Source organism: Balaenoptera physalus (genome assembly GCF_965194825.1).
Source record: "Balaenoptera physalus genome assembly, chromosome: 2".
Classification (NCBI taxonomy): Eukaryota; Metazoa; Chordata; class Mammalia; order Artiodactyla; family Balaenopteridae; genus Balaenoptera; species Balaenoptera physalus.
This window is the reverse complement of record NC_138883.1, coordinates 121140034-121155783: the sequence shown is the minus strand read 5'-3', so window position 1 is coordinate 121155783 and position 15750 is coordinate 121140034. Positions and strand designations below refer to the sequence as shown.

General features: G+C 36.5%; 1 protein-coding gene across 8 annotated transcripts in view; it reads right to left on the bottom strand.

Moving 5' to 3' along the window:
* Window positions 1–15750, bottom strand: part of NRG4 (neuregulin 4) — a 133916-nt gene that overhangs the window by 6100 nt on the left and 112066 nt on the right. For all 8 annotated transcript variants that reach the window (XM_082452715.1, XM_082452718.1, XM_082452717.1 and 5 more), the window contains 2 exons: window positions 14292–14371; window positions 4920–5003 (listed from right to left, as the gene is read on the bottom strand). In XM_082452715.1, coding sequence (XP_082308841.1) covers window positions 4987–5003; window positions 14292–14371 — 97 coding nt within the window. In that variant the 3' untranslated portion in view covers window positions 4920–4986. The remainder of the gene's footprint in view (window positions 1–4919; window positions 5004–14291; window positions 14372–15750) is intronic.

Sequence of the window (15750 nt, the reverse complement as noted above, 5' to 3'; positions counted from 1 at the left end):
AGTTTTATACATTTTGAACAAGTGGATTTATTGCTGCAATGCAAGGATGGTTCAACAGATGAAAATCCAATCAAATACAATACACTGCATTAGCAGAATGAGGGTCCCACATGGATCCCATCAGTTGATGCTGAAAAAGAATGTGACAAAATTCTTTTTGATTAAAAAAAAAAACACCACCTCCCCCCTAGGAATTGAAGGAAGCTACCTCAATATAATAAAGACCACATATGAAAACCTTATAGCTAACATCGTACTCAATGGAGACGGACTGAAAGCATTTCCTAACGATCAGGAACAAGACAAGGATGCAGCTTTTACTACTGCTATTCAACATAGTGTTGGAAGTTCGAGGCATAGTAATTAGTCAAGAAAAAGATTGAAATTAGAAAGGAAGAAGTAAAATTATCTCTGCAGAATACATGATCCTATATGTAGAAAACACTAATGATCCTGCACCCACAAATCTGTTAGAACTTGAAACATATCAGCAAAGTTGAAGCATACAGAAGCAACACAAAATCAGTTTCCTTTCTGTACACTAACATGAACAACCCAAAACAGAAATTAGGATAACTCCCTTTACAATAGCATCAAAAACAATAATATACATAGAAATTAATGAAGGTGAAAGACTTGTACACTGAAAACCACAAAACATTGCTGAATGATGTTAAAGATGACACATAAATGGAAAGACATCCCATGTTCATAGATTGGAAGACTTAATACTGGTATGATGTCAGGTGATCTACAGATTCAATGTAATCCACTTCAAAATCTCAATGACATTTTTTACAGAAATAGAAAAATAAGCAGAATATCTAGGATCCCCAAATAGCCAAAACAATCTTGAAAAAGATTAAAGATGGAAGGCTCACACTTCCTGATTTCAAATTTTAATGCAAAGCTACAATAATCAAAACTGTGGTACTGAATAAAAACAGACATATAGACTAGTGGAATAGAATAAAGAATCCAGAAATCCTCACATATATGGTCAAATGATTTGGGGGAAGTGCACCAAGACCATTTAATGGGAAAGGACAGTGTTTCCAACAAATGGTGTTGGGAAAATAGGATATCCACATGCAAAAGAATGAAGTTGGATTTTTATCTAACACCATATAGAAAAATTAATTCAAATGGATCAAAGACCTAAACCTAAGACTTGACTCCACTCTTAGAAGAAAACAGGGGAAAAGTTTCAGGACTTTGGATTTGGCAGTGATTTCTTGGATATGACACCAAAGTCATAGGCATCAGAAGAAAAAACAGACAAACTGGGCTTCATCAAAAATTAAACATTTATGTATCAAAGGACACTATCAACGGAGTGAAAAAAGCAATCCACAGAATGGGAGAAAATATTTGCAGATCACATATCTGATGAGGGATTAATATCCATTAATATATAAAAAACTCCTAAAATGCAACAACAGCAATGAGACAACCCAAATCAAAACTGGGCAAAGGACTTGAATAGACAGGTATCCAAAGAAGATACAGAATGGCCAATAAGCACGTGAAAAAATGCTCAACATCACTAACCATTTGGGAAATGCAAATCAAAACCATGATGAAATACCACTTCATACCCATTAGGGTGGCTATTATTGGGGGAAAAAAAGTGTTGACAAGTATGTGGAGAAACTGGAACTTTTGTGTATTGCTGCTAGGAATATAAAGTGGTATAGCTGCTGTAGAAAACAGTATGGCAGTTCCTCAAAAAATTAAATACAGAATTAGCATTTGATTCAGCAATTCCACTTCTGGGTATTTATACAAAAGAACAGAAAACAGGGGCTTGAAGAGATACTTGCACATGTATGTTCATGGAAGCATTATCTCAGTAGCCAAAAGGTGAAATGACTCGTTCATTGATTGATGAATGAATAAGCAAAATGTGGTACATACATACAGTGGAATATTATTCAGTCATACAAAGGAATGAAATTTGGATACATACTATAGTGCTGATGAACCCTGCAGGCATGGTAAGTGAAATAAGCCACACACAAAAGGACAAATACATGATTCTATTTACATGAAGTACTGAGAATATTTAAATACTTAAAGTAGAATGTTGGCTACCAGGGTGTTGAGTGAAGGAATGGGGAGTTATTGTTTAATGGGTACAGTGTTCAGTATGGGATGATGAGAAAGTTCTGGAGATGGATGGTGGTGATGGTTGCACCAGTGTGAATATAATTAATGCCACTGAATTGTATATGTAAAAATGGAACATCTTATGTATGTTTTTCTACCATAAAAACTTCTTTAAACCACCAAAAAAAGTCATATAACCTAGCTATTAAAAAAAAAAAAAGGTTATCAAGCCACAAGACACAGAGGAAGGTTAATTTGTATATGGCTACGTGAAAGAAGACAGTCTGAAAAGGCTACATACTGTATGACTCCAACTATATGACATTCTGGAAAACTATAGAGATAGTAAAGGGATTAGTGGTTATCACTGTGAGATTGGGAAGGGTGAGTAGATGGAGCACAGGAGATTTGTAGGGTGGTGAAATTATTCAACATGATACTGTAGTGGTGGACACATAAAATGATGCATTTGTCAAAATCCATAAAACTAACAAAAAGAGGAGCCTTCATGTAAACTACAGCCTTCTGTTAACGTTGTTTCATTTAATTTATAATTGTTTCATTTATATTAGCAAATGTAGCACACTAGTACATTTTACATAGATGTTTAATAGTAGGGAAAACTGTATGGGAGAGGGAAGTATATGGGAACTCTGCACTGTCTTCTCAATCATTCTATAAATCTGTAACTTTTAAAAAAATAGTCTGTTAAAAAATTCGATGAGGGTTTTTCGTTTTGTATACTCTAGTGTCTCAAGCTCATATGTATTAGTTGTAAGTGAATGATGGGTAAATGAATGAGCGAATGAATGAATCAGTGGCACTAGTGACAGGTTCAATTCACAGTGCTCACACTGGGCTAGACTGTTGGGAAAAGTCAGTGTGTACCGACTGAGGGATTAATAACCAGAATATTTGAAGAACTAAAATGCAACAACAGCAACAAGAGACAACCTAGTTCAAAATAAGCAAAGGACTTGAATAGGCAGGTATCCAAAGAAGATATACAGATGACCAATAAGCACATGAAAAGATGCTAAACATCACTAATTAGGGAAATGCAAATCAAAACCACAATGAGATACCACTTCACACCTATTAGGATGGCTATTAAAACAAACAAACAAAAACAAGTGTTGGCAAGGATGTGGAGAAACTGGCTTGAAGGGGAAGTTGTTCACAGGTGGGCTGTTACGTTTGGCCAGAGCTTGCGCCTCTGCCTCAACCATTTACTAGCCTAGACCTTTGGTGTTCAGAACTCCCACTGCTCCAAGCTACTCCACAACTCTTCATACGTCCTGAAAGTTGCCATTGGTTTTTTTCTATTATATTTCAGGGTAACTACACAGTTGGAAAAACTGAAGAAACTGTTCTGGCCTAATGAATTCTTTATTTTGCTCATAATAAGGTGAAAACCTCACATTCTGCAAAATCATGCCCTAAAATTAAAAGCCTTTTGGGGAAAATAAGTTTGGAATTTTGTAACCTGAGCAGTAACAAAAACTAGAATCCTAAATTTCCACTAGTATCTGCACTGCAAATTAGTCCATCTTCGGTATACTTAAACTTTTGGGCTTGTGTTTCTTTCAGATACAGATCCTTGAAATCAATTGCTTCTCATAGAGAAACGATTTTCATCAATATATTAAAAATATGATCTAAAGGTAGCTGCCAATGATAGGGATAGAGCAGGATAGTTACACAGGTAGTTTTAGAAGTCCCACTAGGGGATTATAGACACAAAGGGAACTTCGGGAGACCATTGTAAGCTAATGAACATTCAAGAAAGCAATCAGAACACTATGAAAACAGGTCTTAACAATGAAACCATGCAATAAAAGCATGAGATATGCCCCAGGCCATTAAGTGAAAAAACAAGGCCTGCAGCCTGCTGGTCAAGGTCAGCAAGATAATGATCTTTAGGACATGCACCTGAGCATGTACCAAGGACAGGAATACAGGGGAAAGGTGGTATTCCAAAGTAGAAGACCCTCATACTGAAACCTGAGATGATTTAACATATTTTAGTCTATGTTACCACCCTTCTGCTGATTTGAATAGCACCATGACAGTCCCCGTTTGACCAAATAGGGTCAAAAACTCCTCTGCCCCACCCAAAGGAGGAGCTAGTGGTGTAAGTGTGATGTCTACTCAAAGAATGTGGAAGAAGGTGGTCTTCTCCCACTTCCCACTTTTCCTTTGATTATAAAAACGTAGCCCACTTAGTTCTTGGGGCAGAGCTCTCTTGCCTGCCCACTTGTATCCTTCACAAGCATCCTGTACTAATAAATCCACTTCTTATCTCCCACTTTGTCCCTCACCGAATTCCTTCTGCACAGACATAAAGAACCTGTGAGTCATTAAGTCCTGAGACAAGTGTGGTTTCACCTTCATCAATCAATGCTTTTTTTCTAATCACTGGGTGAAATGTCTTCATGCCTTACCTGTACTTGCAGCTTCCCCAGACAGCTTAACACAGTGAAAGCCACTAAAGCCACTCCTTGCCCTTAATTAGGATTTTCATCTCTTCTCTTAGGGTCTTCATACATTGCTAAAAGTTTCTCCTTAGCTGTGAGAAAGTTTGCCTCTGGATGCCTCAACACATTAGCTTACTGGGAAAAATCATGTTTGACCAATGCAACTTTCACATAGGATTAATATTACTCCCCTATTTACCGACTGCAAATGAACTAATAATATACGTGACAGAAACACACATACCTTGCAATAGGACAGACTGTTTCAGGGTATGATAACTTTCAGTCTTATTTAGAGAACAAAGAAGGATTAACTTGTTTAATTTCTTTTACCTTTTGGTGTTTCATTTTCTGCCTTTGTAACAAAAAAGCAGTGATTTGGGTTCACTGTGATATTTCTTCAATGTTCTCCATGACCTATAGAAAATAAGAATTAAGATGTTTTCTCCATCTCAATTTTTCTTTATATGCACACCTGCCAACACATCTTTATTTTATTCACACATATTCATCCACCCCTTCTGTTTGTGATATGAAGAGTTGAGGTGAACTAGCCTAGAACATACAAATAAGCCGCACAACGCTCCTCAGAACACACAAGAGTTGTGTCAGCACCTCCATTCAGATCTCACGGAAGAAAGTGTCCCTGCCTTTCCTCACTGCCTGTTTTCTGTTACCTGAAGTTCTAACAAACCTGGTGAATTTTTTTTAAAGATACTACAAATGATAAAGAGAGTAAGGGGAAAAGATTGCTAGAGTGAGTCATTCTAACGGCAATAAAAATTAATAACTGATGGCAAGAAAACAAGAAAGTAGCAAAAACAAAACAAAACAACAAAAATCAGGACTAAAAACCAAACCAAAATAAAACAAAAAACCCTGTGGCTAGCTAGGACTATTTAATGTGGGGACAATTCCCTCCATAGCCGATGAGCCCTAAGTCTAACCCATATCTGTGGGAGCATAAGTGCAGTACAAAAAACTTGGGGGCTTCCCTGGTGGCGCAGTGGTTGAGAATCTGCCTGCCAATGCAGGGGATACGGGTTCGAGCCCTGGTCTGGGAAGATCCCACATGCTGCGGAGCAACTAGGCCCGTGAGCCACAACTACCGAGCCTGCGCGTCTGGAGCTTGTGCTCTGCAACAAGGGAGGCCGCGACAGTGAGAGGCCCGCGCACCGCGATGAAGAGTGGCCCCCGCTCGCCACAGCTAGAGAAAGCCCTCGCACAGAAATGAAGACCCAACACAGCCAAAAATAAATAAATAAGTAAAAAAACAAACAAAATTAAAAAAAAAAAAAACTTGGGGTTTAAATCCTTGTCCTACCACCTTCTGATGTGTGATCTTGATCTTAACCTCTCTAAGCCTCAGTTTTCTCTTTTGTAGAGTGAGAGTAACACCACCTGCCTCACAATGGGTGTTAAGACTTAAAATTTTGAGTTCTCCTTCTCCGATATGAAATATCAATCACAGTGCCTGGCACCTACAGACACCTGATGTTCATGATTACATATTACACTGCTTGCTTTTCATTTGAAGAGCTGTACTTTCAGAACTATTGCATTATTGCAATAGGGATACATAATCACAATCTAAATGTATGCTAGGACTTTAGGCTGTAGGTTTACTTAATGAACGAATTGAAAAGATTGCCTAGGGAGGTTTATATTCCAGAGGCACACAGGGTGACACGAACAAACCTATCAGAAGGGAGTGATAAAATGAATAAAGCTTTATGGTGTGGTGGCAAGAGGAGTTCCCTGGTGAAAGCAGGTCATTAATAAAATTTAAAATAGAATGTACCATCATGCTGTGATTTTCATAACAAATACGAGCTAATAGCATTAAGCAATTCCCAGTCCCCGTGATCAACTTTATTTTCATGACACAGATCTTGTCACATGCAGTAAAAGGCATTTCTTTTTGCTTTTCTTAAAGTAATGTCCTTGCAGTTACTGATAGACTGTTTGACCTTGAAAAAATAAGTGGTCAGTCAGCTAATTTTGTGAGCTATGCCCAATACCTTATCTAGATTTTTACCCTCTGTTGTGACATCTTTTTTGCCTCCATTAAAAGAAAGCAGCAATTTAATACTTGAGTTCCAAAACTCTTTTCTCAATGAAACCAGAGTACCTCTGTGTGGAAAGGCTCCAAGGTAGCTTCTATTTTATTATAAACAGGAAGAGGTCGACTTGTTTTTTATGTGTGTATATTTTCTAAAAAATAATTGAGTTTTTACCATCCCATTGAACATTCTGAAAAAAAAATTAAGAGGCAAACCTTTTGAAGAGAGATGTTACTGGTGAATTGCAAACACGGATACTTGTGCATTCAAGCATTACTGGCAGTCAACCATTCCTACATTTTTTCCTGTCAGACTTAGCCTTACTTGTGTTAATATTCCCAGTTAAAACCATGCTCAATAATAAATTTTCAGTTCTCTGAGAATTTCTTCACTGGTTACTTTACCATCAGGCATTTTACAAATGAATGTAGTTCCAGACAATATCATTACAAATTTAGCAAAAATCAACAAACTCACCAAACCATTAAAATATATGATTTCACTCAATTACAAAGTAGAGGAACACATCTCAATCTCTTGATAACTCAAAAGTTAATTTTGAGCATATTAAAATGAATCATCTGACAGTATCATTTAATAACAGCATCTCTTTCTGGCTTTTTATTGTGAAATATACATAATAAGATTTACCATTTTAACCATTTTTAACTGTACAGATCAGTTCCACACTGTACAATCATCACCGCCATGCATCTCCAAAACTTTTTCATAATCCCACACTGAAACTGTAGTCATTAAATAACTCCCCATTCTCCTACTCTTAGCCCCTGGTAACAACCATTTTACTTTCTGTCTCTATGAATTTGATTACTCTAGATACTTCAAATAAGTGAAATCATGTAATACTTATCTTTTGTGTTTGGCTTATTTCACTTAGCATACTGTCTTGAAAGTTCATCCATGTTGTAGCATGAATCAGAATTTGATTCCTTTTTAAGGCTAAATAATATTCCATTGTATTTATGTACCACTTTGCATTTATCAATTCATTCCTTTTTTAAAAAATGTTTTAAGTATAGTTAATTTACAACATGTTAATTTCTGCTGTACAGCAAAGTGATTCCATTATACATATATATACAATCTTTTTAAAAATATTCTTTTCCATTATGGTTCATCACAGGATATTGAATATAGTTCCCTATGCTATACAGTAGGACCTTGTTGTTATCTATTCTATATATAACAGGTTGCATCTCCTAACCCCAAACTCCCACTCCATCCCTCCCCCACCCCCATCCCCTGGTAACCACAAGTCTGTTCTCTATGTCTCTGAGTCTGTTTCTGTTTCATAGATAAGTTTATTTGTGTTATATTTTAGATTCCTCATATAAGTGATATCACATGGTATTTGTCTTTCTACTTACTTCGCTTAGTATGATAATCTCTAGATCCATCCATGTTGCTGCAAACAGCATTATTCCATTCTTTTTTCATGGCTGAGTAGTATTGCATTGTATATATGTACAACATCTTCTTTACCTATTCATCTGTCAGTGGATATTTAGGTTGTTTCCATGTCTTGGCTATTGTGAATAGTGCTGCTGTGAACATAGGGGTGCATGTATCTTTTCGAATTATAGTTTTGTCTGAATATATGCCCAAGAGTGGGATTGCTGGATTATATGGCAGCTCGGTTTTTAGCTTTTTGAGGAACCTCCATTTTCCATAGTGGCTGCACCAGTTTACATTCCCACCAACAGTGTAGGAGGGTTTGCTTTTCTCCACACCCTCTCCAGCATTTGTTACTTGTAGACTTTTTAATGATGGCCAGTCTGACCAGTATGAGGTGATAACTCATTGTAGTTTTGATTTGCATTTCTCTAATAATTAGAGACGTTGAGCATCTTTTCATGTACCTGTTGGCCGTCTGTATGTCTTCTTTGGAGAAATGTCTATTTAGTTCTTCTGCTATTTTTTGATTGGGCTGTTTGGTTTTTGTTGAGTTGTATGAGCTGTTTGTATATTTTAGAGATTAAGCCCTTGTTGGTTGCATCATTTGCAAATATTTCTCCCATTCCGTGAGTTGTCTCTTTGTTCTGTTTATGGTTTCCTTTGCTGTGCAAAAGCTTATAAGTTTGATTAGGTCCCATTTGTTTATTTTTGCTTTTATTTCTATTGCTTTGGGAGACTGACCTAAGAAAACCTTGGTACAATTTATGTCAGAGAATGTTTTGCCTATGTTCTCTTCTAGGAGTTTTATGATGTCATGTCCTATGTTTAAGTCTTTAAGCCATTTAGAGTTTATTTTTGTGTATGGTACGAGGGTGTGTTCTAACTTCATTGATTTACATACAGCTGTCCAGTCAATTCATTCCTTGATGGACATTTGGGTGGTTTCCATCTTTTGGCTATTGTGAATAATGCTTCTGTGAACAGTGGTATACAAATAACTGTTTGACCTCCTGACTTGGATTCACTTATGTATATACCCTGAAGTGGAATTGCTGGATCATATAGTAATTCTATGTTTAATTTTTTTGCAGTCACTTCCCATTCCAAACTCAACCCTAGGCAACCACTTGCATAGTATCTTCAAGGTTCATCCATGTTATAGCATTAACCTTAATATAAGTGCAAGCATGCAATCTGTGGTCTTTTGTGGCTGGTATCACTTAGCATAATGGAGATTTATCCATGTTACAGCGTGTGTCAATACTTTGTCCCTTTTTGTGGCTGAATAGTATTCCATTTTATGGACATACCATATCTAGTTGATGAATATTTAGATTATTTCCACTTTGGGCTTATTATGAATATTGCCACTATGGACATTCAAGTCTTTGTGTAGACATATGTTTTCATTTATTGTGGGTTGTTATCTAGGGATGGGATTGCTGGATATTAAGATAAATTTATGTTTAACTCTTTAAGAAACTGCTAAACTGTTTTCCACAGTAGCTATACTATTTATTTCTTCTTTTCTTTTTTCTTTTTTTAAATTGAAATATAGTTGATGTACAATATTATTTTAGTTTCAGGTGCCCTACATAATGATTTGACATCTGCATACATTATGAAATAATAAGTCTAGTTCATCTGTCCCATACAAAGTTATTATAATATTATTGATCATATTCCTTATGCCGTATGTTACATCCCCATGACTTATATAACTGGAGGTTTGTACTTCTAAATCCCCTTCACCTATTTTGTCCACCATCCCTCCTTTCTGGCAACCACCCATTTGTTCTCTGCATCTATGAGTCTGTCTTTATAGATTCTTCCTTTTGTAATTTTTATATTTCTAGCTGTGGTTTCTTCTTTTCTGCTTATGTAAGTCCCTTTAACATTTCTTGTAAAGCCAGTTTAGTGGTGATGAACTCTCAGCTTTGGCTTGTCTGCAAAACTCTTTATCTCTCCTTCCTGGGTAGAGTATTCTTGGTTGTAGGTTTTTTCCTTTCCTCACACTGAACATACTGTGCTGTTCCCTTCTGACCTGCAAAGTTTCTGCTGAGAAGTCAGCTGACAGTGTTATGAGTTCCTTTGTACATCACTAGTTGTTTTTCCCTCACTGCTTTTAAGATTCTCTCTTAACCTTTAATTTTTTGCCATTTTTAATTACAGTGTGTCTTGGTGTGGACCTCTTTGGGTTCATCTTGTTTGGGACTCTCTGTGCTTCCTGGACCTGGATGTGTTTCCTTTCCTAGGTTAGGGAAGTTTTCAACTATTATTTCTTCAAATAAATTCTCTGCCCCTTTCTCTCTCTCTTCTCAATTTCTGAGACCTCTATAATGTGGATGTTAGTACTCTTGATGTTGTCCCAAAGGTCTCAAACTATCCTGATTTAAAAATCTTTTCTTCTTTTTTCTGTTCAGCTTGGATGATTTCCACTACTCAATTTTATTTTTTTACATATACATGTAACAAATATACATGTTAACAAATTCCCAGTATACAATATAGTATGATTAACTACAGTCATCATGTTGTACTTTAGATTTCTTCATTTATTCATCCCTACATAACCGCAACTTTGCAACCTTTTGACCAGCGTCTCCCCACTTCTCCCACTTCCTTACCCCCATAACCACCCTTCTTCTACTCTCTGTTCTGTGTAACTTTTTGTAGGTAAAACATATAAATGTGGGACTTCCCTGGCGGTCCAGTGGTTAGGACTCTGCACTTCCACTGCAGGGGGCGCGGGTTCGATCCCTGGTCGGGGAACTAAGATCCTGCAAGCCGCGCGGTGTGGCCAAAAAAAAAAAAAGATTAAAAAAAACATTTAAATGAGGTCCTGCGGTATTTTTCTTTCTTTGTCTGGCTTATTTCACTTAGCACACTGTCCTGCAGGTCCATTCATGTTGTTGCAAATGGCAGGATCTCCTTTTTAAAGGCTGAGTAATATTTCCTTGTATATACCACCATTTCTTTATCCATTCATCCATTGATGGACACAGGTTGTTTTCATATCTTGGCTATTATAAATAATGCTGCAATAAACATGGGAGCACAGCAATCTCTTTGAGGTACTGATTTCATTTCCTTTGGGTATATACCCAGAAGAGGGATTGCTGGATTATATGGTAGTCCTATTTTTAATTTTTTGAGGAACCTCCATAACATTTTCTATAATGGCTTAACCAATTTACATTCCCACCAACAGTGTACAAAGTTTCCTTTTTTTCCAACATCCTTGCCAACACTTATCTTTTATCTTTTTGATAATAGTCATGAGGTAATATTTCATTGTGGTTTTGATTTGCATTTCCCTGATGATTAATGATAGTGAATACCTTTCATATACTTGTTAGCTATTTGTATGTCTTCTTTGGAAAAATGTCCATTCAGGTCCTTTGCTCCTCTCCTCCTTTTTGGTCACATACACAAAGGAAAAAACTAATTTCTCGAAACTCCGGGAAATTTTTTGTCTCCTTCATGGGCTTATGTATTAAGATGTAATTGGTCCTATGACACTCAGTAAGAAGAGAGAGGAATCTTACTTGAACTTAAGGTTTAAAAAAAATAAAACTTGCGATTAACTCATAAGAAATCCTACACTTAAAATCCCATTTGACTGCTTTATAAACTGTTATTTTAATATTTCATTTATTTAGAATTATAGGGGTAAAAAGGCATTCCACACACATTTCTCTGAGAACTCAAAGAATGAGCTTAGCATGCTGGGGAGGCCCATTATAAAATTGGGTTGGTTGGTTTTTTTGCTATTGAGTTGTATGAGTTCCTTATTTATTTTGGGTTTTACCTCCTTTTCTGATATATGTTTGCAAATATTTTCTCCCATTCCTTAGGTTGCATTCTCATTTTGTTGATTATTTCTTTTGCTGTGTGAAGATTTTTAGTTTGATGTAGTCCCTCTTGTTTATTTTTGCTTTTGTTGCCTGAGCTTTTGGTGTCATATCCAAAAAATCATTGCAAATGCCAAGGAGCTTTTTCCCTATATTTCCTTCTAGGAGTTTTATGGTGCAGGTCCTGCATGTAAGTATTTAATTCATTCTGAGTTGATATTTATGTGTGATGCACTATAGTGGTCCAATTTCATTCTTTTCTATGTGGCTATCCAATTCTCCCAACACCATTGATTGAGAAGACTATCCTTTGTATATTCTTGGCACTCTTGTCAAAAATTCATTGACTGTACATGATGGGATTTATTTCTGGTTTCTCAATTCTGTCCCATTATCTATGTGTTTCTTTTTATGCCAGTACCATACTGCCTTGATTACTGTAGCTCTGTAATATAATTTGAAACCAGGAAGTATGTTGCCTCCAACTCTCCTCTTTTGCAAGATTGCTTTGGCTATTCAGAGTCTTTTGTGGTTTCATACAAATTTTAGGATTGTTTTTTCTATTTCTGTGAAAAATGCTATTGGAATTGTATGGTTTTCATTGTACAGATCTTTCACCTCCTTGGTTAAATTTATTCCTAAGTATTTTATTCATTTTGACACTACTGAAGATAGGATTGTTTTCTTGATTTCCTTTTTGTATAGATCACTGTTTGTGTAGAGAAATGCAACTGATTTTTACATGCTGATTTTTGTATCCTGCAACTTTACTGAATTCATTTATTTGTTCTAACAGTTTATTAATGAGTGTTTAGGGTTTTCTACATATATGATCATGTCATCTGCAAACAGAGATAATTTAACTTCTTCCTTTCATATCGGGATGTTTTTTCCTTTCTCTTCTTTTCTTTGTCTGACTGCTCTTGCTAGTACTTCCAGTACTATGTTGAATAGAACTTGTGAGAGTGGGCATCCTTGCCTTATACTGAATCTTAGAGAAAAAGCTTACAGTTTTTCCCCATTGATAATGATGTTAGCTGTGGGATTTTCATAAATGGCCTTTATTGTGTTGAGGAAGTATCTTTTTAAACCTATTTTGTTGAGAGTTTTTATCATGAATGGATGTCAAACTTTGTCAAATGCTTTTTCTGCATCTACTGTGATGATGTGGTTTTTATCTTTCATTCTATTAACGTGGTGTATCACATTGACTGATTTTCGTATGTTAAACTAACAGGTTTGTAATTTTTGATTGGATGTTAGATATGTGAATTTTACCTGTTGGGTATTGGATTTTTTTTTTTTTGTATTATTGAGCTTTGATCTCGGATGCAGTTATTTGGAAACAATTTGATTCAGTTCTTGCTTTTAAGGTTTGTTAGGCAGGACTGGAGCAGTGCTCAATCTAGGGCTAATTATTCCCCACTACTGGGGAAATACTCTTCTGTGTACTCTACCTATTACCCAATGAATAATTAGGATTTTTAGTCTTATTATTGGGAACAGGTACTTTTCCTAGCCTTGTGTGAGTACTGGTTACCTCTAATCCCTTCAGGTAATTCTTACCCTAACCTCAAGTATTTTCCTACTATATATGTGCTGATTATTACTCAGCTGAATACTTGAACTGAAGATCTCTGAAATTCTCTCTCTTTGCAGCTCTCTCTTTTCCAGTACTCCATTCAGTGAACTATAGCCACATTGATCTTTCTGGATTCTCAGCTTCATCTTCTCAATTCAGGGAATCTACCAAGCTTGGCCTGGGCCATCCCCCCAAACCCCTGTGCCACAGCCTGGAAACTCCTTCAAGGCAATAATCTGAGGCAATCATTGGCTCATCTCAACTGTTTCCCGTCTCTTGGGGATCATGATCCTTTGTCTCCTGTCGTCCAATGTCTTGAAAACCACTGCTTAATGTATAATGTCCATTTTTTAATTGTTTCAAGTAGTAGGTAAATCCAGGCCCTGTTACTCCATCTTGGTCAGAAGCAGAAGTCTCACAATACTTTTAAAACATGAACTGACCTACAAGCTTCCCAAAGATTTGCCTATACTTGTAGGTAAAAATCCTCCTCCTCCTCCTCCCTGTGTACCAGCCCACGTCAAATTACTTCTGGAGAAATCAGTCCCTTACAGTAATCTGTGTAACACATTATAGCTAAATCGTAATTTCACATATTGAGATAACATGATTTTCTTTGGCGAAAAAAGGTGACTTGTGTCACATAGCTAGTAAGAAATTCATCTTCACATGAAAAACCCATAGAAAAAATTTTTGGGTCAACCATTTTTTGGATAGATCCAAATCCCATGTAATAACCACCATCTAATCTAGGGCTTTAAAACAAACACTTCATTTTGAATTTACTCACTGTGGTGGACACTGGTACTACTTGTCTCTACCAGGCTGATATCATACTGGATCGAATTGGCCCTCTGAAGGTGGCCCTTCCTGACAGTAAAGAGGAAAGAAACACACAAATGGAAAATGGGTAAGTGGAAAACCGGAAAGAAAGTTTTAAGTTGAATATGTGGAGGTACATTTTCTTTTCCACAACTCTCTGAAACTGCCAGAGCTTCCCTAAAACCATGCCCCATTATTTAACAAATCCACCAGAGCAGGTAGGTCATCTGTGGGGACCTCAGATGCTGATGATGCCACTTAGTCTTCCTCCTTTAAGACAGCAGAACTGTTGTATTTTAGTGTAATGTTTTTGTGCTCTTCTTCAAGTGGCTAGCTTTCATTATTAGTTGGGACCCTTATGTGACATGGGGTGGCTTTAGTCAACTATTGAAAAACTCATTTGCACCTTTTTAAGGTTGCAGTTCATCAATCTTTTTGGTCATCGAGTCAATTAATATAGGTTCTAATTGTATTCAGGTGTCATGACAGTTTTAAAAAACTACTTTTAATATTAAATAAGATTTTGGAATGTACACTTGCTTTCAGTTTTTTTCAGTACGTCAGTGCCTAAAATATTACCTTACATTAATGAAAATGAATTCAAAACCACTTTTACCATAGCAAAATGAAAGTGGTTTCTAAAAATACACTGATTCCTCCTCGTGAAACACAATTGGTTCTAGCCTGGAGTTCAGCATTAGTGGGTTATCATTTTGGACCTCATTCAAATACGGCATTAATTAGTTATTAAATTTCAAAAGGCCCTCAGCTTAAAGCAATTTCAACCACTGATGGACCTAAAAAATACTACAGTAAACAGTGACTTGTTTTAATTCTTGAAAGCACCACATTTCAGACAAATACATTTCACCTGGTCAGCATGCATGAGCCTAAATCTTACGACTAGATTCTATAAGCAATACCTACTCATGTTGTTTTTCAAATTCTGCTCTTGATATTGACAAGACACATGTAAAAATACCTCTGCTTGTGTTGTCATTTAAAAATGGAAAAGATACAATCTGAAGCGTATTGCAAACCTATCTGAAAATTATTCAACAATATTATTTTTGTAAGAATGTTAATGATGATATTTTTCTCATTAAATTTACATTCATTTTCCAAATGTTTTAAATGAAAATGTTTAACTTTTGTATACAGCAAAAAGTTGCTTATTTTTAAATAAAGCATACATATGAAAAGAGTAGATAAAAATGTTTATGTCCAGTTTAAAAATCAGTAATAGGGCTTCCCTGGTGGCACAGTGGTTGAGAGTCTGCCTGCCGGTGCAGGGGACGCGAGTTCGAGCCCTGGTCTGGGAAGATCCCACATGCCGTGGAGCAGCTGGGCCCGTGAGCCACAATTACTGAGCCTGCGTGTCTGGAGCCTGTGTTCCGCAACAAGAGAGGCCGCGATAGTGAGAGGCC